The following is a 25,961-nucleotide window of genomic DNA, read 5'->3' as shown; positions in this document are numbered from 1 at the left end:
GGTCGAGATCTGGATCTTATATTAACCGTGGGTGGCTCCGGACAAAATCTCTTCCCCTCTCTGGCGCTTAGTTTCCTGGCCTGCAAAACTCCTGTTAGGCTGGCATCTCGAAGTATCCTTCCAGCTCGGACACTGTCATTCTAGTAGAGGAGTGACGGCACCCTAGGACGGGGGTGCTGAAAATGTGAAAGGGAAAGTGTCAGGGTTTGTAGTCCGCTGAACTTCTCTGAAGGTGTCCCCGCCTAAGGATGCTTCCGTTGCCACGGCAACTAGCCAGGCGGCTTGGTCCCCCGGCGTCCCGCTGAGGAAGCTGGGAAGAACCCTGACCTTACCAAGATGGCGGCGACCACAGGGCAAGGGGCGGGGTTGAGCGCCGTCGGCCTGTCCGGACGTTTCCTCTATTTCCGCTTTTTCATGCTAAAGGGGAGCTTCCGTCAATACTTGTTCTTTTTCCTCGTTCTGGGAGCCCCGGGAGGCAGGGAGGGAAGGGTTGCCTATAGGGACCCGGGCAAATACCCAGTGCGGGAAGACGGGACTTCCGCGTCCACCCGGAAGTGACGCGACAGTCGCGGCCGCCGACAGGTGGAACGGCAGGTGGGTTCAGGTGCCAGCCTGGCCCGGACCCGGCTGTGGTACTGACACTTCCGGTGAGCGACAGAGGCGAGCTCCCAACGGCCTGGAGACCCGTGGGGCGGGCTCTGGAATCTGAGGCCCCGCCCTGGCCTGGAGTCCCCCCTGTACCTAGTAAGAATCACCTACCCACCCCCAACCCCGGGGACTACCCCCATCGTCCGGAAGGGAAGGGAGGGGAGGGGGAGGGGAGGGGGAGGGCCCGGCTCTCCCACATCGCCGGGGTTGGGGTTGGCATTTAGGCACTGGTTCCCTAAGCCCCGCGCTCTTTTCTTTCTCGGATCCAGTTCCCCATTCCCCTGCCGAGCTGGGCAGTTAGCCAGCCCACTGGAACTCTCGGAACCATGTTTGCAGACTTGGATTATGACATCGAGGAGGATAAACTGTGAGTATGTTGTTACCCCAAGTCCCACTATTGCAGGAGCCCCAGGTCTCTCAGGTGCCTGGACTTACCAGTTCCACAGACCCTTGCTTCTCAGCAGAAGATTAGGTCTTGTACTGTAGCAGAAATGAATCCTGCCCTTCCAGGAGCTCACCATCTGTAGGGGGCTGTGGACACATTGATGGATAAATACAGTTCAGGGCCATAAGGGTGCTAATGGAGAATGACCTGGCTACGAGGAGAACCGAGCAGGCCAAGCAGTGCCTCTGCTGGGGTGTTCAGGGAAGGCTTCATAGGGGAGGTGACAGTTGAGCCAGATTTTGAAGGATGAATAGGAATATCATAAACATACCTTCCTCCCCAGCGTAGATGATCAGTGGGGCAGATTTTCAAAAATTAAGTTAGTTTCCTTAATAGAATATATCCTCCCTCAGAGCAAGGACTGGGTCCAATGCCTTTCTGTGTCCTCAGCACTTAGTATGGTGCTCAGCATCAATAGGTTGTTAGCAAATGTTTGTCAGGTGAATAAGAGAATAAATGAGAATATTTACCACAAAACATAAATAAGTGCTAATGTATAGTGAAAACTGAGAAGTAATTGAGTACAGCAATTGAGAGATGGGTGATGGATAGTTTAACAGGAGAAGGCTTCCTGGAGGAGGTGGCCGTTATGTTCCATATGTGCCTGAGAAGGTGACAAGGATAGAGTCTGACTCAAATCTTAGAGGGAGAATGAAGGAAAGGGAAGGGGGACCTATTTTTACTGAGTGCCTGCTCTGGGCTGGGTTGGTGTTAAGTGCCTTCCATGTACTTTCTTCTAAGAACTTTGATAAAGTGGCCGCTTTTTATCCGTACCATTTTATGGATGAGGAAACTGAGATGCAGAGAGGGTGACTTACTTACCCAAGTCCCACAGCTGATAAATGGCTGAATTGGGATTTGATCCCCCATCAGCATGGCTCCAAGAGCTCTGTGACGTTCCAGCACAAAATGCTGTCTTTTTGGCCAGGTGAGAAAGAGAAAAGCTGTGCGGCACTTGGAGGCTCTTGGGAGTTTTAGAAGGCCTGTCTGTCCCCGTCCCTCCAGTCATCCTTTCTCCAGGAGACTCAGCTGCACGTGCTTCTCTCTCCAGCGGAATCCCTACTGTACCTGGGAAGGTGACCTTGCAGAAGGATGCTCAGAACCTGATTGGGATCAGCATTGGAGGAGGAGCCCAGTACTGTCCCTGCCTGTATATTGTCCAGGTATTGAGTGCTTTGGAGGTGGAAGGGAGGTGCTGGAGGGGGCGAGCCACCTCTCTGCTCGGGCGTGACAAAGGTTCATTTCTCCCCTCTGCACAGCTGACTCCTCATTCTCTTCAGAGGGGCTTCCCCGAACACCCACTGTCAGTAGGTCCACCCTTGTTTTTCTCTGTCATTTCAGTCTGTTCTTTTCCTTCTCAGCACTTATCGCCATCTTGTACTCATGGATTTGCTCATTAGTTCTGTATCTAACTTCTTTTCCAGACTCTTTGCACTATGAGGGCAGGATCCCAGTTTGCTTTTTCACTGCAGTCAGCACCTTGTACAATGCCTGGCAAATAGCGGACCTTCACTAAAAATGTCATCAGTGAATCAATAAAATCATCAGCCTTTGGTACTAACACAAGTGAAGCATAGTGGGAAGACTAAAAGACTATGAAATAATAATGGCCTGAGTTCAAATGCAAGCTTCCCTGCTTATTAACTAGTTACTTAAGCTCTCTGGGCCTCAGTTTCCTCACCTGGAAAATGGGGATATAAAATATGTAGGTCTGGGCATCTTTGGGTTGTTGTGAAGATTAAACAAAATGATATCACACAATGTCCGACCCTCAAGCAGCACTCCCTCGATAGCAGCTGCTATTATTTTTATGACAGTTCACTTTCCCAGATGATCTGCCAGCGATACTGAACAATTCTGTGGTCCTTATAAGAAGGGCTGCCCTGGTGATATTCTGTCAGCTGTGACGCAGGAGTGGGGACAGGCCTCGTTTATTATGTGGCTGGTCAGAGTCAGTGATCTTTCTGTAGCCTTGGAAGGAAGCTTGCCCCCCTCAGACATAAACTTGACCTGGATTCCAGCTATGTTTTAACCTTCTCAGCTATGTAGCCATTGGTGGCAGATGGGAAACTGCAGTTTCTCTGAGGATCTTGCAAAAGAATCACTTCTAAGGCCTTGAAGATGGAGATTCCCTGGATCTGGTCTTGCCTGCTTAGGGTGTGGCCTTTACGAGCGCTTTGGACTTCTCTGGTCCAGGAGGTGTTAGGGAGGCCTCCCCCAGGCCTGGCCTCCTTGCCGTCTCCCTGCCCAGCCTCCCTCCCCTGCCACCTCCCCCTTGCCACCTGTGGGGGGCCAGGTTTGTACTTAATATGAACTGTGATTATAAAATAATAGAATTGATTTTTTTCAAAAGTCAATTTTAATTTTATTCAAAGACTGACTTGCTTTGAACAAGTCAAGAGTACTAAAAGGCCGGTGTCAAATAAGCAATCCCCTCTGCTCGACGCCTTCTCACCACCCTTCCCCCACCTCAATCCTACCCCCACCTCAATCCTACCCCCACCCCAATCCCAGAAGCAACACCGCTTCCCACCCTTTTAGCTGTTGATTCAGGTATGAGGTCCCATTTTTCTCAGTAAGATGCTTATCCTGTTATTTTTTGGTCTATCGCTTGTAAACATCTGTCAGCTTCTCTCAGTCTAGGAGATAAAAATTTAGCTTCCTTCCAAAACCTGTTTCTTCTCACTCTATCTTCCCAACATAGTTATTGTGCCAATTTTGGTTAAATCAGTATCAGTACAACAGATATTATGTTCGGGAAATATTTTCTGAGGGCCTGGCCAGGCTGTTTCGTAGCCACTAGAGAAAAGAAAGCAAGAAAACAGAGACCCTGCCCTCAGAGAGCTTGGAGCCTAGTAACATGCTGTTTTTTTGTCTTTTTTTAAAAATGGCATAGTGTTTGCATATGACCTCTGCACATCCTCCCGTATACTTTATTATTATTATTATTTTTAAAATAAATTTATTTATTTACTTATTTATTTTTGGCTCTGTTGGGTCTTCGCTGCTGCACGTGGGCTTTCTCTAGTTGCGGCGAGCAGGGGCTACTCTTCCTTGCCGTGAGTGGGCTTCTCACTGCGTTGGCTTCTCTTGTTGCGGAGCACGGGCTCTAGGTGTGCGGGCTTCAGTAGTTGTGGCACGTGGGCTCAGTAGTTGTGGCTCGCCGGCTCTAGGGCGCAGGCTCAGTAGTTGTGGCGCACGGGCTTAGTTGCTCTGCGGCACGTGGGATCTTCCCGGACCAGGGCTCGAACCCGTGCCCCCTGCATCGGCAGGCAGATTCTTAACCAGTGCGCCACGAGGGAAGCCCTCGTGTGGTTTATAGGTGAGCAGACCCAGGCTCCTGGCCCAGGTCCCTAGCCGGCTAAGTGATAGAGGCCAAGTTAGAAAGCAGATCTGACAGGCTCCAAAGCATCCATGTGCTCTCCTGCTGTACCAGATGGCACTGCCTGAAGACTCCAGAAATGCTGGTCCCTGCCTGCCCCCCCACCCCGACCCCCCGCCTTAATCCCTGCGGCTGCCTCGGGGGGCCCAGAGGCTTCAGTGCAGATTGTCTGCCAAAACCCGCGACGGTCTGGGAAACGTCCACTGCTGAAGCTCCAGCAGGATGTGGGCAGGGAGTCAGTGGCTGGCGCTGAGGCAGTGGCATTCCCGTGTCCTCTGTGTTCCCCAGAGAAGGGGTCGTGGAGGGTTGTGTGGGTGGGGAGGGAGCCTGGAGTTGAGTCTGTCTCCCTACTTTCTACCTTGCCTTCCACCCACCTAAGGATGTTTCCAGAGGTCTGTTTCCTGGCCTGCTGGCCGTTTCCAGCAAAGACTAGCTCTCTTTCATCAACCCCCTCTGCAGGCCCTTGGATCCCCACTGTTCCATCTTCCAGAAACAGCTATATATCTTTTATTGTTGTGATCTCCTTTACCATTCTTTTTCAAATAATTATGATGTTTTTATTGTGATTCTGGAAGGTAGCAAAAAGAAACGTTTGTCTTAATTATTTCATTTTTTTCTTATAATATTAACATATATGAAACATCATGAAATATTCTTTCTACGTGCTTTGCATAGAAAACTTGGAAACTAAAGATAAGGTATAGGGGAGACAGCTAATAATTTTGGCGTCTCTCCTAGCGGTTTTTGCCTGATGGGACTTCTGTATTCTTGGGTCCGGCTCTGCACACACTTGTGTAGCCTGCTCACCCCTCGCCCCGAGCGTCCCCCATACATCTGTCCTTTAACAGTCACATTCAGCTGCACTCAGCCAGTGAGTGCAGACCCTGTGTTAGGGGTCATCTTGGGAGAAGGGGCTTACGTGTGTGGTGGGGCCCTTGCTCCTTGGAGACAGAGATGAAGTGCAGGAACTGACAAGTGGTGCCTTGGGGCTCCGAGTCAGCTCAGTGCAGCGTTGTTGGAAAAAATCTCAGGAAATGGCTTGGGAGGAGCAAACACTCCTGTGGTCGTGTGAGGTTTGGTGTATTTGATACCAGAAGAGGAAAGTCTCATCAGTCGCATTTACCTCCAGTTCCCCCTTCCCCTCCCCCAAGAATGTGGGTCACTTGTTTCTGGCTGTTAGGGTGCTTTCTCCCCTTGCCCTTCTCCAGCACCACTTAAGGGATAGAGGGCAGAGACCAGGACGGAGCCAGGTGCCGGTTGGGGTGGAGGGAATGACTGTCCCCCACCAGGTTTCTTCCCAGCTTTCCTTTTCTCCCCCGCCCACCCCCCCTTATGCACCCACAGGTGTTTGACAACACCCCAGCCGCGCTGGACGGCACTGTGGCAGCTGGCGATGAGATCACCGGGGTCAATGGCAGGTCAATCAAAGGAAAAACTAAGGTGGAGGTGGCCAAGATGATTCAGGAGGTGAAGGTAAGGGCTGCTGCGGGACTGGGGACACAGAGGCCCTTCTGAGACCTCCAGCCTGCCAGAGGGCCTGGAAGGGGGGACTGGCCCTTTCACAGCTCCCTCCTCGGTGCATCAGGGTCTGGGTCACACCCCAGCTCCCTGGGTTTCTTCCGTGTTCATTCAGTAGATACTATTTATGATCCAGGACTTGTGCTGGGCCTTGGTGAGAGAGTGGGCACCAGGACTGAAAGGTCCCCATCCTCGAGCTCCCAGGGGAGCTGTCAGACTTGGAACCACACCTCAGGGAGGGCCAGTGTGTCCCCAGTCAGGGCCGGAGGCGAAGCTGGAAGTCTGAGGTGAAGCTACCTGGGTCAGTAGACATCCAGTAAATGTCCACGGGGCCATGCTGGGCCCAGGAAGTTGTAAGAGGGAAAGAAGGAACCCTCCCCCTAACCCCTGTCCCTGTAGGAACTTTCAGTCCCCTGGGCAGCTCCTGGTCCAGCGGATGGTCTCCTGTTCTGCAGACCACACTGCACTCTGCCTGTTCCCGGCTTCCCCCTCCCTGCCCCCGCTGCTCCAGGCCAAGGCCTCTCCCCACAGGGCCCCTCTCTCCCTGAATGGCAGGCAGCATTCCGGCCAGTCCCGGAAGCATGCAGCCCTTTTGCCATTTCCTAGAGATTTTTGCTGCTAGTAGCTCTTGGGAATCCAAAACAGTGAAGGAGGTGCAAAGCCACAGGATGATTTAAAAGTCTGAGAGTCAAGCGTCCCAGCTGTATGTTGAGCTTGGCCGAGTGTTTGAGCTCCCTCACCCCATCCATCCAAACCTCTCCTCACCTCCCATCCGTCCTCTGTGTCCTCTGTACCGTGTTTCATTCTGGTACAGAAGTGGGGTGCATGTGCCCCCTCTGGATCCTCTCCCTCATCCCCCCATCTCTACTCACCAGAACCCTCCTTATCCTCCCAGGCCTGTGTCGCGCCAGCCCCTCACGTTGCCCACGAGAACAGGAGCTTTTGGTGTGTGAGCACAGCCTTGCCATTGCACCCAGACTCCCCAGCTCCCACGTTTGGGTGCCAGGCAGAGATACGGCCCCTATTTTACTGGTGCCCAGAGTGGGGGGAAGGATTTGCTTGCGGTCACACAGCTGGACCAGAGCCCAGGTCTGACTGCCACCGCAGCGCTCCTTCCTTTCCCCACAGCTGCTCTCCAAGGCGGCCCTGAGCACACTGTGCTGAGCCTTTTGCATCTACCCCTGATTCCCTGCATCGGGTCACTTAGGAGGCAATTTTGAAATCCTGTTTAGCATTTGAATGGATTCTGTCCCAAGTTCAAAGGTCTTAGGATTTCAAGAACGAGAGTGACCTGGGTGGCCTCACGTGGTCAGGGGAGGCTTCTCAGGAGGAGCGCCACCTCTCTTCCAGTCACTAGACTGCAATTCATGTAATTTCCTTGAATTGCATCGGCCTCCCTTGCTGGCCTCAGGCCCTTGGGTGCTGGGGCTGCCCCTGCACCTGCTTCCTCCATCCCAGCACCAGGCACAGAGAACGTGCTGGGACAGTTTGTGGAGTGAATGGAGGGAGGATGGGGATGGTTTAGAGCGCGGGAGAAGATCCTCTGTGTGGCAGGAAAAATGATGTCGCAGAGGTTTGGAGTGTGGCCATGGCATGGGGGTGGCAGGGGCACAGGACATGAGAGATCGCCAGGCTGCAAGCTCAGTGTCAACAGGGACCTTGTCTGCCCTTGTCCCTGCTGATTCTCCAGGGCCTGGCGGGTGGTGAGAGAAGGAGGTACCTTTTTCCAGGGCTCAGGATTTTTTCATGACCACAAACTCCAGGGCAAACAGGCCTCCCCCGGTAAGGGGCTTGGGGTCCGGGGAACTCCGTCACAACTCTGCTTGTCCTGCTTTTCCAGGGGGAGGTGACTATCCACTACAACAAGCTGCAGGCAGACCCTAAGCAGGGCATGTCCCTGGACATTGGTAAGCTGGGCTGGGGCAGTGGCGTCCAGTGGCCCCATAAGCCCCTGTCCTGCCTTCTTATGACAATGCATCAGTACTCACATGGCTGTGGTCTCTGACTCTTCTGACCAAGCCGATCCAAAGGGCCTGGGAGGACCCAGGGGTACTCCCCCTGCAGCTGGTCCCAGGAACCTGTCCCTGGTTTCTCCCTGCCCTGTGTTTTACCCCGCTTCCCCCAGCCACCTCCTCTGGGACCTTGCTGCCCTAGGGTTGTCCTTTGTAGGGCAGCCCTCCAGCTCACCAGGCCCAGTCCCTCACCCTTCTGAAAGGGAGGGCAGCCCAGCCCGGGCCTGGTACCTCATGCCCACCTGCATACCCCTCCTCAGCCCTGGCCCCTTCTATGCACCTGCTCCCAGAAAGGCTCAGGGTCTGAACTGGACCTCAGCTTTGGGGCAGAAGCCAGCCCTTCTGCCCATAGCATGCCCTGGAACATGTTGCCTCCTGCTAGAGGGTCTGGGCCTTGGTTCTGTGGAAGCTTCAAGGCTCAAGAGCTGGACAGTAGCTTCAAGGTCCTCTGGGCTAGCCCCTTCATTCCAGGTCAAGGCCCGAGATCCAGAGAGACGCTGTGTCCCCTGGGTGAAGGCACACCCAGATCTCTTGGCTCTGGGATCCAGCACCCTTTTCCTACACCCTTGGGCCAGAGCCTCCTCCTGGTTTTTAAGGAAAGAGGCTAAGGGCAGATCAAGTCTGTCCTGGAGGTTCTTCCTCTAAAACCCTCTGGTCCCATCCTAGTCCCCTTCCAAGGACCGAGTGTGTGACCACATATGCAGTAACCGAGTCTGGAGCCTGAGGCCAGCTGTCACTGATGGCGCCTCTGCTCCCGGAAGTGGAGGAGAGATGGAGGAGAGGTTCTCCGCGGTCGGCCTGTCAGCTCGTATCAAGCCTGGGCAGCTCTGGGCTCTCAGTGGTAGCCAGTAGCCACTTTGAGTGCCAGGCCTTTGGTTAAGCGCTTTACATATTTACCCCTTCCAGGCTCCCAGCGCCTCCCTCAGGTAGAGAGTGAACAGGGCGGGGGCCCAGAACCCCTCACTGGGACCCTCCCTACTTCACAGTCACCCACACACCAAACCCCAGATCAACCCCTTCTGCCCCTAGTGTCGCTCCCAGTGAGTTGCGAAGGGGCAGGGATGGCCTGGGGGCCCAGACTCTACCTCACTGAGTCCCTTTCTCACCTGGTCCCAGTGTTGAAGAAGGTGAAGCATCGGCTGGTCGAGAACATGAGTTCGGGGACCGCAGATGCTCTGGGCCTGAGCCGGGCCATCCTGTGCAATGGTGAGTCCCCTCCTTTCACCCCCTGACCCTCGGTCGCGGGGGACTCAGGCCCAGGCCTCAGGGGCAGGGGCACCATGGCTGCCCACCAGGCTGCACCCTTGGAGGCCTCTCCCGCTCCCAGAGCATTCACAGTAGTCAGCGTAGGCATCTTACAGCCAGTGTCCTCCATTCCCCAGCAAGGGTTCACAGGCCCAGGTCACAGATGAGACAAATTCATGGTGGGGAGGTGCCTCCCTCCAGCTCCCCAAGCTGGTGCCTTCGCCACTGCCCCCAGCTGCTCTCACACAGGCAAGGCCTCCCCCCCACACACCCCCCACCCCCTCCACCCCCCGCCAGCCTAGTTCCACCCTGTGCCCTCTTGTCACCCCAGCATGCACTGCGCTGCTCCCACACTGCCCGCTCTGCCCCGCCTCTCTCCAGGAGGTGGCGCTGCTGCCCGCCTCGGGCTGGGGGAAAACCGCATACACGCACATTCGCGCCCACGCATGTGTGCACACACACGCACACACACACACACACACACACACGCGCTCTCTCCCCAGGGGGCCAGTGAAACACTCGGTCCTGCTCCTGCTGTCACCAGCCTGAGTTTATAAATAGCAGCAGCTCTGCTGTGTACGTGTGGGGACAGATATAAATACCTACATACATTGTAGGCTCAGCTGAGCACACTGGGCTTTATTGGCTGGGATGCGGGGTTGTGGGGGGGGGTCTGAGCTTGTTCCAAATGGGGTACAAAAGTGGCGGCTGCTATTTCCAGCTTCTTGGTGTCTATAAATCCCTGTTACTGTAGTTACCATGCGTTGGGATGAAATTAGAACTGGTTGTTGTGTTTTTCCCCCCAGACCTTGCAATTTCCCCAGCCTTAAATAGGGTTTCTAAAATTGAAGCTGTCATGATGTCCCATGACCCAGCTAAAAACAACAGCAGGGCACTTACGTGGCTCCTTCCCTGCCAGGCTGGCCGGGGCCCAAGGCTCTGGGGAGCCAGGGCCTGGAGGCCAGCCCGGTGGCCGAAGCCTCCTGAAGACCTCTGAGGTGCTCCCTTCCAGCCCCCAGAGCCCGGGCCTTCCTCCCTGACAGCCCAACACACAGCCGCCTTCTCTGCCCAGAGAAAGGCCCAGGCCCGGCTTCTGCTACTCCCCTTCTCTCCTGCCACTCTGAAAACCCTGGCCCAGGTCAGCACGGGAGACTGGGGGGCAGAGGGCACCCCAGCCTGCACAGCCCTCACTGTGTGCCTTTAGGCAAGTTGCTTTACCTCTCTGTCCCTCGATTTTCTCTACAAGATGAGCAAAGTAGTCTCTGCCTCCAAGGCTCATGTGGAAGAAAGACTGAGCTGCGTGGAGGGCACTCAGTAAGGCCAGGCCCTGTCTAGGAGGTGCTGGGCAAGGACGTCACCAGCATGGGCCCTGCCCTGCAGTTGCTGCCAGTGCTTCCGGTGGGGAGTCGGGGGTGGACCTCAGCCCTGTTGGAGTGGAGGAGGGTGCCACTCGGTGCTGGTGGGGGTCCCACCCACCCCGATCTGGAATGCGGCCCCCTCCCTGGCAATCCGCTTGCTCCCGTCTTGAGCCCTTGAGGTGAGGCAGCTGCCCCTGCCCCTCAGCTTACAGCCCTTACTGTCCCTGCCAGTCACGGCCTGGCCACTGTCACTGCTGGACTGTGAGCCTTGAGGGCACAACTCAGATTTCACTCACCGCGGGCATTCCTGGGCCTAACGGGGTCCGGCACACAGTGGGCGCTCAATAAACTACCTGTGAAGCCAGCGAAGATGATCACCAGGGCCCGCTCCCGTGCAAGCTCTTCCTCGAAGCCCTCGCTGAGTTTCTCTCCCCTCCCCAGATTGCTCTCGCCTCTGAGCCGGCCGGTGGTGGTAGGGGCTGCCTTTGAGCCTACCTTAGAGTTATTGTCGAGGCGTCCCGTCTCTCCTGCTTGTCTCTGACTGCCTTGCTCCTCGGCCATCAGCAGGGAGTATGTTAGAAGTCCCAGGGCCTTACTGCCAGGCATGGGCCTCCTTGGCCATCAGCAGGGAGTATGTTAGAAGTCCCAGGGCCTTGACTGCCAGGCATGGGCCTGCCTTCTGCTGGCCATGGGGAGCCACCCGCGGGCTTGGCCTTGGGGAGGGCCCAACTGGTTTTCACTCCTGATTTCTGGACGTACCCGCATCCTCTTCACCTTTCTGCCCCTTTGCTGTGTCCCAGCCTGCTGGGGTGGCGCTTATCTCAGGAGCATCCTGAGGGCTGCCCTGCCTGCCCCCACTTGTCTGGGCGTGCAGGGCTCTCTGCAGAACACCAGTGAGCCCAGCTGACCCTGAGGTGCCAAATCCCCCTCCCTGGGACCACGTCCTGTGCTGCTCCTCTGGGGGCGACACTGCCCCTCCCAAGCCTGGCTCAGGTGACTTGTGGGTCTCTCGCCTGACCCTGTGGCTCTCTGATCCCCACAGATGGGCTTGTCAAGAGGCTTGAGGAGCTGGAGCGGACCGCTGAGCTGTATAAAGGTGGGCAGGCGCACCCTCTGGCTGGCAGCCCCGTGGTGGGTTGGGTATCCCAATCTGGGAAGTGCCTGGCACTGGCTCTGCCCTGAGGTGGAGCTCTGGAGCCCTGCTCTAAAGATGATGGCAGTGGGGGCAGAGTGCCAGCCTACACAATTCTAGGACCATGGCCATTAAATATTCTTAAGGAAAAAAAATCTTAAGACATACTTCTTTTTTTTTAAAATAAATTTATTTATTTTTGGCTGTGTTGGGTCTTCGTTGCTGCTCGCAGGCTTTCTCTAGTTGCAGCGAGCGGGGGCTACTCTTTGTTGCGGTGCGTGGGCTTCTCATCACCGTGGCTTCTCGTTGCGGAGCACGGGCTCTAGGCTCGCGGGCTTCAGTAGTTGTAGCACGCGGGCTCAGTAGTTGTGGCTCGCGGGCTCTAGAGCACAGGCTCAGTAGTTGTGGCGCACGGGCTTAGTTGCTCCGCGGCATTTGGGAACTTCCCGGACCAGGGCTTGAACCCGTGTCCCCTGCATTGGCAGGCGGATTCTTAACCACTGCGCCACCAGGGAAGCCCAAGACATACTTTTTCTGATTGTAAAAGTAATACATGCCCATAAAAATCAAATAATGGCACATGTAAACCTAGCAAGAAGAGTCTGAAACCCAGGAACAGTGAGGGCCTCGGGGTGGGGTGGGCGTTTGGAGGCCGTGTCCTGGGCCAGTGTGGTCCCCACCATGTGCCCCCAGCCCCCCTCGGTTGGGTCTCTCCCACAGGGATGACAGAGCACACCAAGAACCTCCTACGGGCCTTTTATGAGCTGTCGCAGACGCACCGGGGTAAGGATGCCCCAAACCTGCTGCGTGACCCTGGAAAAACCCTTGTCACCCTCTGGGCTCAGCACCTCCCCTACACCCATACAGTGAGGGTGCGGCCAAGCTCCTCCCTGGGGCCTTTCTCATGCCCATGCTCAGGCAGACACTGCAGCATCTGACCTCAGGCCAGGTTTGGGCTGGGCACTGTCTAGATGCTGGGGTGTAGCAATAATGGGGCCAGCGGGGAGCATGTAGACCAGCTAGTCTTTTTTTTTGGGCCGCACCGCACGGCTTGTGGGATCTTAGTTCCCCGGCCAGGGATTGAACCTGGGCCCCCTGCAGTGGAAGCGCAGAGTCCTAACCACTGGACCGCTAGGGAAGTCCCCTAGACCAGCTTGTCTTCTGTGGGGCACAGTTACTCCTCTGGGCCCTGTCCCGTCTACCTGTACTGCCGCTTACAATGTACGAGGCCCTTCCTTCTTTGTGATCTCGTTTCCTACAAGTTTGTTATTAGTTGGGCAGGGAAGCTACAGTTAACCCCGTTTTGCAGTTGGGAAAACAAAGCCCAGATAGAAAAAGTGGTCACGCAGCTCCCTAGGGGCAGAGTTGACCTAAGGCCCAGATTCCCAGACTAGTACTCTGCCCCCAGACAATTTCACCTCCTTCAACCTTGACCCAGCCTTCTCCATGGTCTGGTCGCTGTGGGGAATGAGGGCCAGCTCCCTTGGATGTAGACCCAGCTTCCTCAAGGTGTAGACTCAGGTGTCTACACTGGAATCTACATTCCTTGGGGATGTAGGTCCAACTCTCTTAGGGGTATAGATTCACCTTTCTTGAGGTGTAGACCCACCTCCCTTGGGACGCAGACCTCGGGCAGACCTTGGCCTCCAGCCTGCCACACCCCCCGCCTTGCTTCTCCCCAACAAATCCCCGGCTTCTCCGTTAAGGGGTCAAGTAGGGGCACCCTTCAGGACAAACTTGTCACGCAGCCTTTGGGGACGTGTTCTCCGTGATTGGGGTGCGGGAGCCCCAGCCAGCTGCGAGTGAGGCTTTCGTGAAGTTCGCCGACGCCCACCGCAGCATTGAGAAGTTTGGTATCCGGCTGCTGAAGACCATCAAGCCGGTAGGTCCTGTGGAACGTGTGTATGTCAGCACGTGATGGGGGAGGGGGCAGGGTGGCGAGCAGAAAGGGTCCTGTTCTGGAGTCGGAGCACCGGGGGGCCGGTCCTGGCTTGGTCTCCTACACAGCTGACCATGGGTGAGTCGCTCCTCCTCCGTGGCCTCAGCATTGACCTCCAGGCTTTTTTCTGGCCCTGGCTCCACCAGAGTTACAGCTTGCCCTTGACCTGGTCTGTCTTCTCGTCCTTGAAATGGACAAGGCTGTCTAGGAGTGCCCTTTGGCTCTGACACCTGAGTCCACTAGAAGGATTGACACATCAGTGCCATTCCTTGCCACCCTGGCCAGCCTGACCCCTCTGCCCATGGGGGCTTAAGCGTCCGCCCCATCCTCCCCTTCCAGATGCTGACGGACCTGAACACGTACCTCAACAAAGCCATCCCAGACACTCGCCTCACCATCAAGAAGTACCTGGACGTGAAGTTTGAGTACCTGGTAAGTGGTCTCCAGCCTCTGCGGGGGTGTGGGCCTGGCCTGCTGGGGTCAGAGCCCACCTGGAGATTTGCCCCTCCTCAGTCGGCCACACGGTGGCCAGCAGGGCAGGGCCAGAACCTTGGTCACATCTGATTGAGGAGGTGGGACCAGGGGCCTAGGGAGGTGCTGGGGAATCAGGAAGCAGCCTAGGCCCTGCTTCGACTGTTCAGAGGAGCCCCTGGGAGCCTGGGGTGGGTAGAGCCCTCACTCTGGAGCACTCTGACCCCATGGGAATTCTTTCGGTCACTTTAACAATGGATTAGACTAGGTCAGTGGTTATAAAGTGGGTACCAAGGGATGTTAATGAGTTTTATGTTCAAATAATAATTCTGTGGTGAAAGGAGATGAGGAAAAATACTCCATCAAAGAGGCCAAGGTCCTTTGCTTGAGGACTTGTCAGAGCCTTTGATAGACCCATACGTAACATAGGTCTTCAGGGGCCTTCCCAAGCTCTTTGGACCATGGAACCTTTTTTCCCAGAACATCTCTTGGGACTTGAGTGTGGTAAACGCTGGGCTGTCTCTCAGGCCCTTTCCACCCTCCTAGATGAGTGCCCTTGCTGTCCTGAGCCTCCCGAGCAAAGGCCAGTCTGACTGAGGGGCCAGCCTCTCCCTGACACGTCTCGGCTCATCCCAGCTGAGGGTGCGCAGGGCCCATGAGGCCTGGCACACCGGCTCCTCTGGGTGGCCGAGGGGTACAGCGTGGCATGGGAGGAACTGGGGACATCAGGGTGGGCACCCAGGTGGTGCAGCCCCTCTGACAACCTGGCCTCACCTGTCCCACAGTCGTACTGCTTGAAGGTGAAGGAGATGGATGACGAGGAATACAGCTGCATTGTGAGTGCCACGGCGGGAGGGGGCACGGCTGTGGTATTGGAAAGGCTCAGGGTGCACACATCTTCCCCTGCCTACCTCACAGAGCCCCAAGAATGGGCTGGGTCTGCCAGGGACACCAGGTGGGCCAGGCCAATCCAGGAGAGGTCTGGGGGTTTGGCCAGGCTCTTGTTTCTGGAGATTTGGGGCGATCCCCCCACCCCTGGCCCCTCCGGGCCTCGGAGTGCTGGCCAGCTTGCTGTGGAACACTCCCAGTGCCTGCTCCCACACCAGCTGCCCCCCAGACTTTGTGGGGCTCTTGCAGGGAAAAATTGACTTTCCTCACTCCTGAGAGGTGGTTTTTTACTTCTTTTAAATTTTTTTTAATAGATTTTTTTTAATTTTTAATTTTTTTTTTTATGTATTAATTTTTGGCTGTGTTGGGTCTTCGTTGCTACGCGTGGGCTTTCTCTGGTTGCAGCGAGCGGGGCTACTCTTTGTTGCTTCTCATGACAGTGGCTTCTCTTGTTGCAGAGCACGGGCTCTAGGCGCATGGGCTTAAGTAGTTATGGTGCGTGGGCTCAGTAGTTGTGGCTCGTGGGCTCTAGAGCGCAGGCTCAGTAGTTGTGGCTTGCGGGCTTAGTTGCTCCGCGGCATGTGGGATCCTCCTGGACCAGGGCTAGAACCCGTGTCCCCTGCATTGGCAGGCGGATTCTTAACCAGTGTGCCTCCAGGGAAGCCTGTTTTTAATATTTTTGATATCAGGGTCCATCTGTGACTAAATATTCATTTATTTAATGTGGCAAGGGTTTGGTTTTTTGGTTGTTTTTTTTCACAAAGCTATCACTAAGCGCTTCTAGCGGTCCTGGCGCCTCAGAAATGGGGAGCCATGGTAGCTTTGAAGAGTGCCGTGCTGTGCAGGGGGGTGAGCCGGTGGGTCGGCTCTGCAGCCTCCCTGCCCCCGCCCCCCTCTGCCCCAGAGCAGGCTCCCCACCCCCCCCAGGGTCCCTGATGTGCTTCCCCTGCCCCAGGCTCTAGGGGAGCCCCTGTACCGCGTGAGCACAGGCAACTACGAGTACCGCCTGATCCTGCGCTGCCGCCAGGAGGCCCGCGCTCGCTTCTCCCAGATGCGCAAGGACGTGCTGGAGAAGATGGAGCTGCTGGACCAGAAGCACGGTGAGGGGTGTGGGCTGTGGGCAGGTGCCCGGCCCGCGGGCCACACCCTGCCTCGGGCAACCCCTACACCATCCTCTCCCCATTTCAGAGCTGGGAAAACTGTGGCCCAGAGAGGTACAGTACTTACCTGAGCTCCCAGGGCCAGCGCATGGCAGAGCTCTGAGTCAGACCCAGGATGGGAGCTTCCTGGAGCCTGGCCTGGGTGGGACTGGCCGTGCCCCGTGGGCTCCTTGGGGTGTAGTCCACCATCCCCCCACCCTGGCAGGGCTCTTCCACTGCCTGACTGGGAGCTGGGAGGCGGCCTGGGTTCTGTGCAGGGCTGGGCAGCCCTGGCCTTGCCCCCTCCCGGGGCACGAGGGGTCAGTGAGGTGCATGATGGGATGCCCAGGCGGGCAGGGAGGGTCTTCGCCACGCGCAGGCAGCCCCGGCCCACTGGCGCCCGTCTGCCCGCCCTCCTGCCCCAGTCCAGGACATCGTGTTCCAGCTGCAGCGCTTCGTGTCCACCATGTCCAAGTACTACAACGACTGCTACTCAGTGCTGCGTGACGCCGACGTCTTCCCCATCGAGGTGGACCTGGCCCACACCACGCTGGCCTACGGCCTCAGCCAGGATGAGTTCACTGACGGCGAGGACGAGGGGGAGGAAGACGAGGAGGACACGGCAGCCGGGGAGCCATCCAGGGATGCGCGGGGGGCTGCCGGGCCCCTGGACAAGGGCGGAAGCTGGTGTGACTCCTGAGTGCCCCCTTGGGGTGCGGATCTGGGGGGTAGGGCGAGTGGGAGGATGGCAGCACGGGAGTGGGGGCAGGGCTGCCGCACAACAGGGTGGCGCATAAAGGCCTGCTGGCTTGGGGCGCCTGCCTCCCTGCTCCTCTGTCCCAGCACAGTGAACCCGGGCGCCCGCCCAGGAAAGGCACCGGGCCATGGCCTGGGACCTGGACACTGGCCCCTCTACCTTCCCTCCCCACCTCCCCAGCCAGCTGGAGAGCTTGGTCTCTGGACCTGCCTTAGGAAGGAGAAAGAGGGCAGAAAGGAAGAGGGGCTGGAGGTGGCAGGGAGTCCAGGAGCCGTTCCTCGTGGGCACCTCCACTGGGCCCCCGGAGCCCTGCCGGGAGGGGGCCGCATGTGGACCGCCGAGCTTGGGACCAGGGTTTCACATGCACCCTCACCTTGCCCTAGGCTGGCCCCACCCCAGTCCACACTCACCTCGGCGGCCTTTATTTTATTCCCTCGCTCAGCCACTTCCCTGGGGAGGGGCTGGGCGCTGGGCCTGTAGTGAATAAACACAAACCCAGATGGAGCCGGGCTCTTTGCAGTGGCCTCAGACCCTCTCTCCCCTCGACGCCCCCCTCTTCTGCCCCCTGATCACCAAGGCGGGGCAACAAGGTTTACTGACATTCCCTTTATAGCACTGACTCCTCACAGCAGTCGTGTGGATTAGCACTACTGTCCCCATTTACAGATGGGAAACTGAGGCTCAGAAGAGGCTTGCTCAAGGCCACATGGTGTACAGGGACAGAGTGGGATCTGGACTCAGATCCATCAAATTCAGAAGACTCCGCTTTTCCCCCTGCCTCCCAGGCTTTCTGCTCTGTGGAGCCTCTTACATCCTCCCTCATCTTTGATCCTTCAGTGCTTCTGGCCATGAACTCAACCTTTATCTGGGGAAGGGCAGGGCAGATACTGGGTCAGGAGGACCCGAGGCCCCAAACTGGGGAGAGTGCTAAGGGTGCCCCAGCCATTCCAGGTCGCCTGTTCTGCCAGGGCCGAGGGGAGAAGCCCAGTGGGCGGTACCACGCTAGTACCCCGCGTGTCTGGCTTCACCTGGGCAGTCCCAGTCCACACCTGTGGCCCTAGTGTGATTATTTACAGTGGCCCTTTTCACTCTCAAAGTGTCCCTGTTTGGACCATGAAATATGTGCTCGTCCTGAGAATGGGAGGGGTGCAAGAGGGTGTGAGAGGTGGGCAGGGTCCACAATGGCCGGGGCGGGGGGTAGTTTCCTGCTTACTAGGTTTGCGTGTGTGGGTCCCGGGCAGAAACGCGAATGGGATCCTCAGGCAGGATTGGGAGTGTGGAGAGAGGGATGGGCTGTCACCACGTAGATCCCCTAGAACCGTCAGACTATACCACCTCCCTGAAGGGGCAGCCAGTGTGGAGGCCAAGGGCACAGACTGGAACCGACAGCCTAGGTTCCGGTCATAGCTTCTGTGACCCTGAGCTACCTCCTCACTTCCTGTGCCTCAGTTTCCCTATCTGTGAGTGTGGCTAATGAGGGTACCTACCTTCTTGGGTCCTTACTGAGGATTAGATGAGTTAACATTTGTGAAGGGCTTAGCACGGTGCCTGGCACAGTCAGTGCTCCGTGAGGATTTGTTAAAATAAGATGTAGTCACTGTTGTAGTGGCTTAGGGGAAACCACAGACACAGTGTAAGTTGGCCAGGCATCTGCAGGGGCTCCCCACACCTTCCTGGGGCATGGATGGAAAATGAGACCAGTGCGGAGGGGGTCACCAGTGGAGTGGGCTCCCCTGAGGAGTACGGATGAATGGAGTCAGGGTCTGCGGTGGGAAGGCTGCTTCCTCCACTGGGCCCGGGTCACCAAGCTGGTGATTTGGAGGGAGGGAGGCAAGGAAAGGGGTGTCTAGTTTGTGGGAAGAGAAGGAATACTTAAATAGCTCCCTAAACCTTCCTAGCCAGGGTGAGACCTGGAGCTCCCTGCACTTGACTCCAAGTGCCATTGAGGAGCTATCCCTGGGACTCCACTGGCGGGCGGGGGAGCAGATGCCAGGGTCAGCAGTGGCGTCCATAGGGACGTGTGTCCAGAGCAAAGGTCCCAGGACACCCGAGTTTATTCCCTAGAGAGAGGAGACCCAGAGCCGGGCTGGGAGAGGGTCCCTCTTAGGAAGGTGAGGGGGCAGGGCAGGTGCCGTTCCCCCTCCCCCACCCCCCTGCTCTCCACAGGATGGAGTCATAGAGTCAGGTACTCTCCACCTCCAGTGTGCGAGAGGAGCCCGGGGCTCAGGGCCAGGATCCAGCCCCAGCCCGCCTCTCGGACCCGTGCTCTTTCTCTGCTCTGGGCTGCTCCAGCGGCAGGTGCTGCCAGCGGGGGCTTCAGTGTACAGCTCCGAGCAGCAGGGCTGGAGCTGGGACACTTTCCCCTGCCGTCCTCCACCTCTGCCACTTCCTCCCCAACCTCTGCCACTTCCTCCCCAACACCCACGGCCGGTGGGGGGGGGGGGGGTGGGGGGAGTGGTCGGAGGGCCCCAGGGAGAGCCTCTCAGACTCCCTGCTAACCCATCCCCCAGGTAGCAGCCAGAGGCGCGGGAACAGAACCTCTTTCAGCTCAGCTTTATGGACTTAAGATTCACACAGGCCCAGACCCTGCCGTGCACAGCAGCTTCACTGGCGGGGCCAGGGCCAGTGGGTAGATGAGGGAGGCAGCTCCCGGCATGGACCCTGGGGGTGACCACCAGAGCAGCCGCCCGTGTGCCAGGCCCTCCAGGGGCAGCCAGGGCTCTGAGAGGGGAAGCCCCATTCCTGAAGTCCCTGGCCACCCCACCTAGTGCCCCCGCGCTACACAGACTCGGAGTCTAGCCCCGGCTCTGCCTCCGTCTCGGGTTCCGAGGGCCCAGTCCCTGGGCTCGGCACCTCCGGGGCTTCGAGGCCACCGGGCTCCACGGCGCCGGCAGGTAGAGGCTCAGAGTCCACTTCGGCCTCAGCATCCTCCATGTCGCTGGCCCCGCCCTTGGTGCCTGGGCTGGGCGTGGCGTCCTGAGAGCGGCGCAGGCAACACTTGGTGGCGACAGCCATGAAGATCCCGGCCAGGGCCACCTCAGAGCCTGCCAGGTAGAAGATGATCTCGTAGTTCTTCAGCGCGTCCACCAGGCGGCCTGCGGGGAGGGCGGATGGGGAGGTGAGGGCCTGCGGGGGAGCCCACCCTTCACACATACACCCACACCCTCAGGTAAGGGCAGTGCTCTTGGTGGGCTCACGGGTAACACACACACATGCCCCAGTCTTTGTTCCCATTTTACAGATGCAAAAATCCATGAGGGTTCTGCCATTTGAGATCTTAAAACTGTCACTTCACCTCCCTGGACCTCAATTTCTTAAGTGATATGGGGCCTTTGGTGAGGCAGCACTTCACAGTTTACAAGGGACCTCCTGTCCTCGGGATTCCAACCCCACATGTACCCTGGGACTTGCCCAGCTGGGGATATTTGACCTGGGAGTGGGGAGAGCACTGGGCTTAGGCCTGCTCTCCTGGGGGCCCCCAACTCTTGTTCTTTCCACTTAACCTCCTTGGTCTTCAGGAGCCTGGCTCGGCTCTCCCCCCAACCCCCAGGCCTCCCCCCTCCCAGGAGGCCCCATGTGCCCAGGACTGAACTATCATTAGCATGGGGGCTGGGGACAGGGCTTGTAGAACTCTTGTTTCCTTCTGTGTATTTTCCAGGTTTTCTATCACAGGTACGTGTTACTTTCATACTCGGCAAAATCTTTTAATTGCAACTATTTCCCCTAAGGCGTGGTTCTTCAGTGGGCTCCCCCCGCTCTCGGAGGCATCCTTGTGGCTGTCCACACCAGGCTGTGACCCCCCCGTCTGTATCTCTGAGGCCTTGGGGAGGTTCCCTGGAGTCCCCCAAGCCAGCTGCCCGCCTGAGCCCCTCTGAGCAGTACCCCAAACTTGCCTTCCTGACCCCTGCCCAGCCAGCCAGTCTCGCCCCTTCCACACACAGCCCTGTGGTGTCCCTCACCTTCTTCTCACCCCACGTGCCTTCTCTGCCTATTAGATCCACCCCAGGGTCACACAAGAAAATGGAAGATGGGTCCCTGAGCCTCTGGCTGGTTTTATAGCTTTTGGTGGTTGGGCTTGGGGGCTGCTCACACAGGGGTTCAGGTTCAGTGCGATTCCCACTGCACTGAAGTGGAAATTCAGGGTCAGGTGAGATGACAAAGCTTGATGACAGCACTCAGCTAGCCCAGCCCTGGAAGAATGGGCAGCTCACCTCATCTCGGGTGCAGCCTGGGCCCCAGCAAAGGCGGCCCCTGTCATTGCTCCATCCTACAGCCTGACCTCAGCTCTCTCCTGCTCACAGGCAGGCTTCCTGCTGTTTCAGGGATAACCTGACAACCCAGCAAGACCTTAATGTCCCCCACCCCCACCTTTTTGATCCTAGCTCCTGCCTTACTTGTACAGGAACAGTGTCCCCCAAACACTCCCTGTGCCCTCTCCTGGGGGGTCCTGCCCTGCCCCGTGAGACTGCCTTCAGGCCAGCCCCTGCAGGAAGCCTTCCCCTACCACCTCATCATGAGGATTTCCTATGATGCGTAGAGCACCCAGCAGGCAGTGTGCACAGTGGAAGACTCCCGCGCCCTGCCTCTCTGTGAGCGTAATGAGCCCTCCCACTCTGCTCCTGGTTCCCCAAGGATGCTCCCTATTCCAGTCACCCTTAGAGGCTGGGGAGACTAAAGGACTCAGATACAGTGTTTCAAAGGTATGGGCATTGAGCACCGGGCAGGGCTCCGCTCTGCTTCTGGGACTGCAACCTGTACTGGGCCTCTGGGCCTCAGTTCCCCCACCTGCAAAAGGAGAATACGCATCTGCACTTCACAAGGCCTTTGTGCCATCTGCTGGAGATGAGCCAGTGGGCTAGCTACTATCCGTGTTGGGTTCTTCCTGGCACATTTCCTGGCTTTTCCATCCCCACCCTGAGCTGGTGGTACCGCCTGGGGGGGAGGCAAACTGGCCATGGTAAGGGGAGTCTACCCCACCGGGCTGTCTCTCCCCCTCCCCACCCCCCATGGGTCCCTTCCCCTCTCTCATCCCTGGACGTTCCGTCTGGGATAGGGAGGGGGCTTCCCTTGGGCTTAGGGGCACTAGGCCGCGTCACCCTCTCCTCCTGTGGCACGCACCGGCAGAGGGCGGTCCAATGAGCACAGCCACAGCCTCGAGGAGTAGCACCAGGCCCAGCGCACTGGGGAATCGGGGCGCACCCACAGCCGCCATGAGCACCTCGAACTGCAGGGCGCCCACCATGCCGTAGGAGAGGCCGAAGGCGACGCAGAAGGCGACAAGGGCGCCGTAGGTGCGCGCGCGCGCGCTGCTCAGGTCCGTGAGCCCGTTGGCCATCAGGGCCAGGCTGAAGAGGTAGGCGACGTGCGGCCGCAGGCGCGCCAGGCCGGCCAGGGCGCCGCACGCCGGCCGTGCCACGATGTCTACGAAGCCCACGATGGACAGCAGGAAGGCAGCCTCGGAGTCAGGCACGCCCGCGTCCTTGGCGTAGTTCACCAACAGGATGGCGGGCACGAAGAGCCCGAGCGCCATCAGGAACTTGGTGACGGCGTACACCGCGAAGGCGCGGTCGGTGCACACCGTCACGTCCAGCAGGCGCCGGCGGGTCCGGCCACCAGAGGGCGCCTCGCGCAAGCGCAGTCCCGCACTGTCCGCCTCCGCCTCCCCGGGAGAGTCGCCCGCGCTGTTCCTGCGCGGCCGCGGCCCGGGTGGCGGCCGCATGACGGCGCCGCACGCGCAGCAATGCAGCAGGAGGCCGCCGAGCAGCAGGAAGCCGCCGCGCCAGCCGAAGTGCTCGAGCAGCTGCTGGCCGAGCGGCGACAGCGCCGACAGGAACACGGGGCTGCCGGCCGCCGCCAGCCCGTTGGCCAGAGGCCGCCGCCGCTCGAAATACAACCCCAGCATGATGAGCGACGGCTGGAAGTTGAGGGCCAGGCCCAGGCCTGTGGGCGAGGCGGTGCTGTGACGGGCTCCCCGAGGGCGCCCCCACCCCAGGCCCCGGCGGGAGGGAGGGGCGAGGTCCCGACAGGGTGGGCAGACCCCGGGGTGGGGGGTGGGAACGGGGCCGAAGGACGAGGACCGCCCCTCGTGGGGAAACTGAGGACAGGAGGTCTTGCAGCAAGGGCTGCTCACCCCCACCTGCACCCCGACCCCCACGGGGAGGAGAGCAGTGGGCGCCCTCACCTGTGAGCACCCCAGCTGTCAGGTATAGCTCCAGGAGGCGCGTGGCGAAGGATGCTAGGACCATGCCGGCCGAGGCCAACAGCCCACCCACCAGCATCACCGGGCGACAGCCAAAGCGGGTCACGAGGATGCTGGACACCGGGCCTGTGGGCAGGGCAGGATCACCAATCAGGCTGGACCCCTCTCTGGTAGACACTCCAGGCTTTGTACCTCCCAGCCTTGAAAGACGGCTTGAAGGGATGAGGTCACCCCCGGTTCAGAGAGGGCAGTGTTGTGGCCAAGGTCAGGTAGTTTGGCTGGGACAGACCAAAGAGAGCCATATGGGGGAATGCAGGGGAGGAGCCTCTACACTGGTCCCCAGCCCTCCTGAGAACACGGAACATAAAGCAGAAGGGGCGGACCCCATTCTCTTTATTACCTTCACAGCTGGAATCACAGCTTGAGCTGCCTTCCTCCCCAGGCTTCCCCCATCCCTCACCTCCACCCCTCCACGCTGCCTGGCCAGGATAACTCCAGCCATCTCCCCCACCCCACAGGTGGTTAGAGCTTTGGGATTGGGAATCATTTAAATCTCAGTTTTCCCACCTGTAACATAGGCGGGTGTGGGTCTTTTGACAGAAATGGAGGGGCCCTTCCAGCTGGCCAAGCTTTACAGGTCAGCCACCTGGGTGCGGGCTCCACCTCTGGCCAATGCCACCCTCCTGCCCTCTGCTCCCCTCTGTGGTGCTAATGTTTCCACAGGAAGGAAGGGGTTTCCATGCCCGCCCCGAGGGGCCTGGGGGAAGATGCTCAAGGGGTCGGGTGTCTCCTGGTCCCTGATCCCGACCCTCAATCCTGGGCCTGGGGGAGGAGGGAGGGATCCGCGAGGGGGCGCTGACCTGTGCCATAGAGCATGGCGAGCATGATGGAGGATACCCAGGCCGTGTCGCTGTAGCCCGCTCCGAAGTCGCGCATAAGCGCGCGGAAGAAGACGCTCACGGCCTTGGGGAAGCCATAGGCGAAACCGGTGACCACGAAGCAGGCGCCCAGCACGGCCCAGCCCCAGCCGCCGTCTGGGGGGCCGGGGCCCCGCCGGGGGCCTCTAGTGCCCATCGTCACCGCCTCTGCTGGAGGAGAGGGGACAAGAGGGAGCGGCGAGGGTCTGTAGTCCAGACAAGAAAGGGGGATGGAGACCCTGGTGTGGGGAAACTGAGGCACGGGGCTACCCACGGGAGCCCTGCTCAGGGAATGGAGCCAGGAGGGGAAACCGAGGTAGGACCTCACCCCGAATCTCCCCTCCTCCAAGGGGCGTGAAGGGTGAGGGGTGGGGCGTGAAGGATGAGGGGTGGGTAATAGAGTCGTTCCCACCTGAGTCTTAACTTCAGGAAGACTCCCTCTGGAGGACACTCCTTGCCCCTCAGGACCTAGTAGTGTCAGGAGAGGGGATTCGGATGAGTGGGAAAGCCGACGGCCAGTGTGTGACTGGAGGCATGTGTGGGGACCGGCAATGTCCCCAGGGTGTACATGTGAGGGTCTCAGGGCAACGGAACAAACAAGGTGTGGGGTGGAGGGGGAGACAAGTGCCAGCTGCAAAATGGGTGGAGTTCATTTTCCTCCTTGGCCTTGGGGTATGTACCTAATTTTTCTCAGTGATCAGGAATGTCTATTGTCATTTAGAAAATTATGAAAGAAAAACCAAAACATGTTGTAACAATATTAGCCTTGTCTCAGAAGCCAAGGGAGCTGAGTTCCAATTCATCCCAGCTTAGCCATGGATTTGCTCCGTGACTTGGGCAGCTCCCCTCCCCTTGCTGAGCCTCAGCTTTCCCACCTGTAAGGTGGGTGACTGAACACCCCAGACCAGCTGGGGATCTTGGTGTGTGGGGGGATCAGATCTCTGGCTCCACTGGACAGATGCAGACCTTTGAGGGGGCACTGGGAGAGAGACCCTCTGCCCTCCAAACCCTTAGCAGCCCCCCAACCCCTCCACATTTCCAGAGCTCCACCCAGGGGTTCACACAGCACCCCCATTGCCCCCATAACAGACCAGGAGGGGGGCCTCACAGTCAGGATGGACCAGCCCACAGCTGGAGCCTCCCTCCCTCCTGCAACCCCTCTGCGCTGGGGTCTCCCGCCTGGCCTTGGGCAATGCCAAGGGCCCTGTGGGACTCTGCCCCTGGCCCACCAGGACCAAGTTCTGGCTTGGTCACCACAGCTGCAGCCACCTGAGGACCAGGACAAGAGGTGGTCCCTGACAGCCGTCGCCGCACACTTACCTGAGCCGTCCCGTGGGTTTGGGTGTCCAGCCTCACATCTCCTGAGGCCTGCAGGGAGGGGCCGCCCCACTGGCTCCCCTGTGAAAGCCTAGCCTGATGGGGGCCGCAGCTGAAGACTCCCAGTCTTCCTGCAGATCAGCCACTCAACAGCTCACGCCCCCAAGCCTGGGGCTTAGTGTTCCCCACCCCCATCCCCTCTAAGAGGCTTTCCGCTGGGAGGGGAGAAGGGCCAGGCAGCCACCGCAGCACAGGGCCAGGCTGGGCCACATGGTGGGGCTCCTTGTCCCAGGCCCATCCAGGGAGAGCTAGAGATAAGGGGGCCCCTTCACCTCCTGGAGCTTCGGGCAGAGAACACAGAGATCCCTGCCCTGGGGGGTCTGAGTGGTACAAAGGGCACAGCCCTGCCCTGGAGAGACCCCACCAGCCCTCATCACCTCAACTCCTCGCCTGCCCTCCGCCCCCAGGCCACATTCCAGGAGGGGCCTCCATGGCTTTCCCCTGGATAAGGCTAATCCAAGCCAGAGCCTGGGACTGAGGGGGTGGGGATGGGCCAGAACAAAGGGTGCTGTGTCCCAGGGCACCGGAGGGTGA

The 25,961-nt window shown here is 58.4% G+C and overlaps 2 protein-coding genes across 7 annotated transcripts; one reads left to right on the top strand and one right to left on the bottom strand.

The window, feature by feature from the left end:
- The first annotated feature begins 423 nt into the window (after positions 1-423).
- Positions 424-17,438, top strand: PICK1 (protein interacting with PRKCA 1). Of its 6 annotated transcripts, none has more exons than XM_082420059.1 (13): positions 425-647; positions 918-1,015; positions 2,099-2,256; positions 5,820-5,948; positions 7,834-7,900; positions 9,122-9,211; positions 11,651-11,704; positions 12,461-12,523; positions 13,489-13,622; positions 14,019-14,111; positions 14,936-14,986; positions 15,994-16,138; positions 16,603-17,438. In XM_082420059.1, the coding sequence occupies exons 2-13, from the start codon at positions 994-996 to the stop codon at positions 16,875-16,877; spliced, it is 1,281 nt and encodes a 426-aa protein (XP_082276185.1). In that variant the 5' UTR covers positions 425-647; positions 918-993; the 3' UTR covers positions 16,878-17,438. The 6 variants fall into 6 exon arrangements, with proteins under 6 accessions (XP_082276189.1, XP_082276185.1, XP_082276184.1 ...); XM_082420058.1 differs by having other exon boundaries at positions 425-744; XM_082420062.1 differs by having other exon boundaries at positions 427-594; positions 2,145-2,256.
- A 2,035-nt stretch (positions 17,439-19,473) lies between these two features.
- SLC16A8 (solute carrier family 16 member 8) lies at positions 19,474-25,435 on the bottom strand. The gene is made up of 5 exons (XM_082420066.1): positions 25,371-25,435; positions 23,994-24,518; positions 23,116-23,259; positions 22,053-22,874; positions 19,474-20,029 (listed from the first exon to the last, which is right to left on the bottom strand). The coding sequence occupies exons 2-5, from the start codon at positions 24,205-24,207 to the stop codon at positions 19,713-19,715; spliced, it is 1,497 nt and encodes a 498-aa protein (XP_082276192.1). The 5' UTR covers positions 24,208-24,518; positions 25,371-25,435; the 3' UTR covers positions 19,474-19,712.
- Positions 25,436-25,961: the final 526 nt, after the last annotated feature.

This window comes from Balaenoptera physalus, assembly GCF_965194825.1.
Source record: "Balaenoptera physalus genome assembly, chromosome: 13".
Lineage (NCBI taxonomy): Eukaryota > Metazoa > Chordata > Mammalia > Artiodactyla > Balaenopteridae > Balaenoptera > Balaenoptera physalus.
This window is presented reverse-complemented; position numbering and strand designations above follow the sequence as displayed.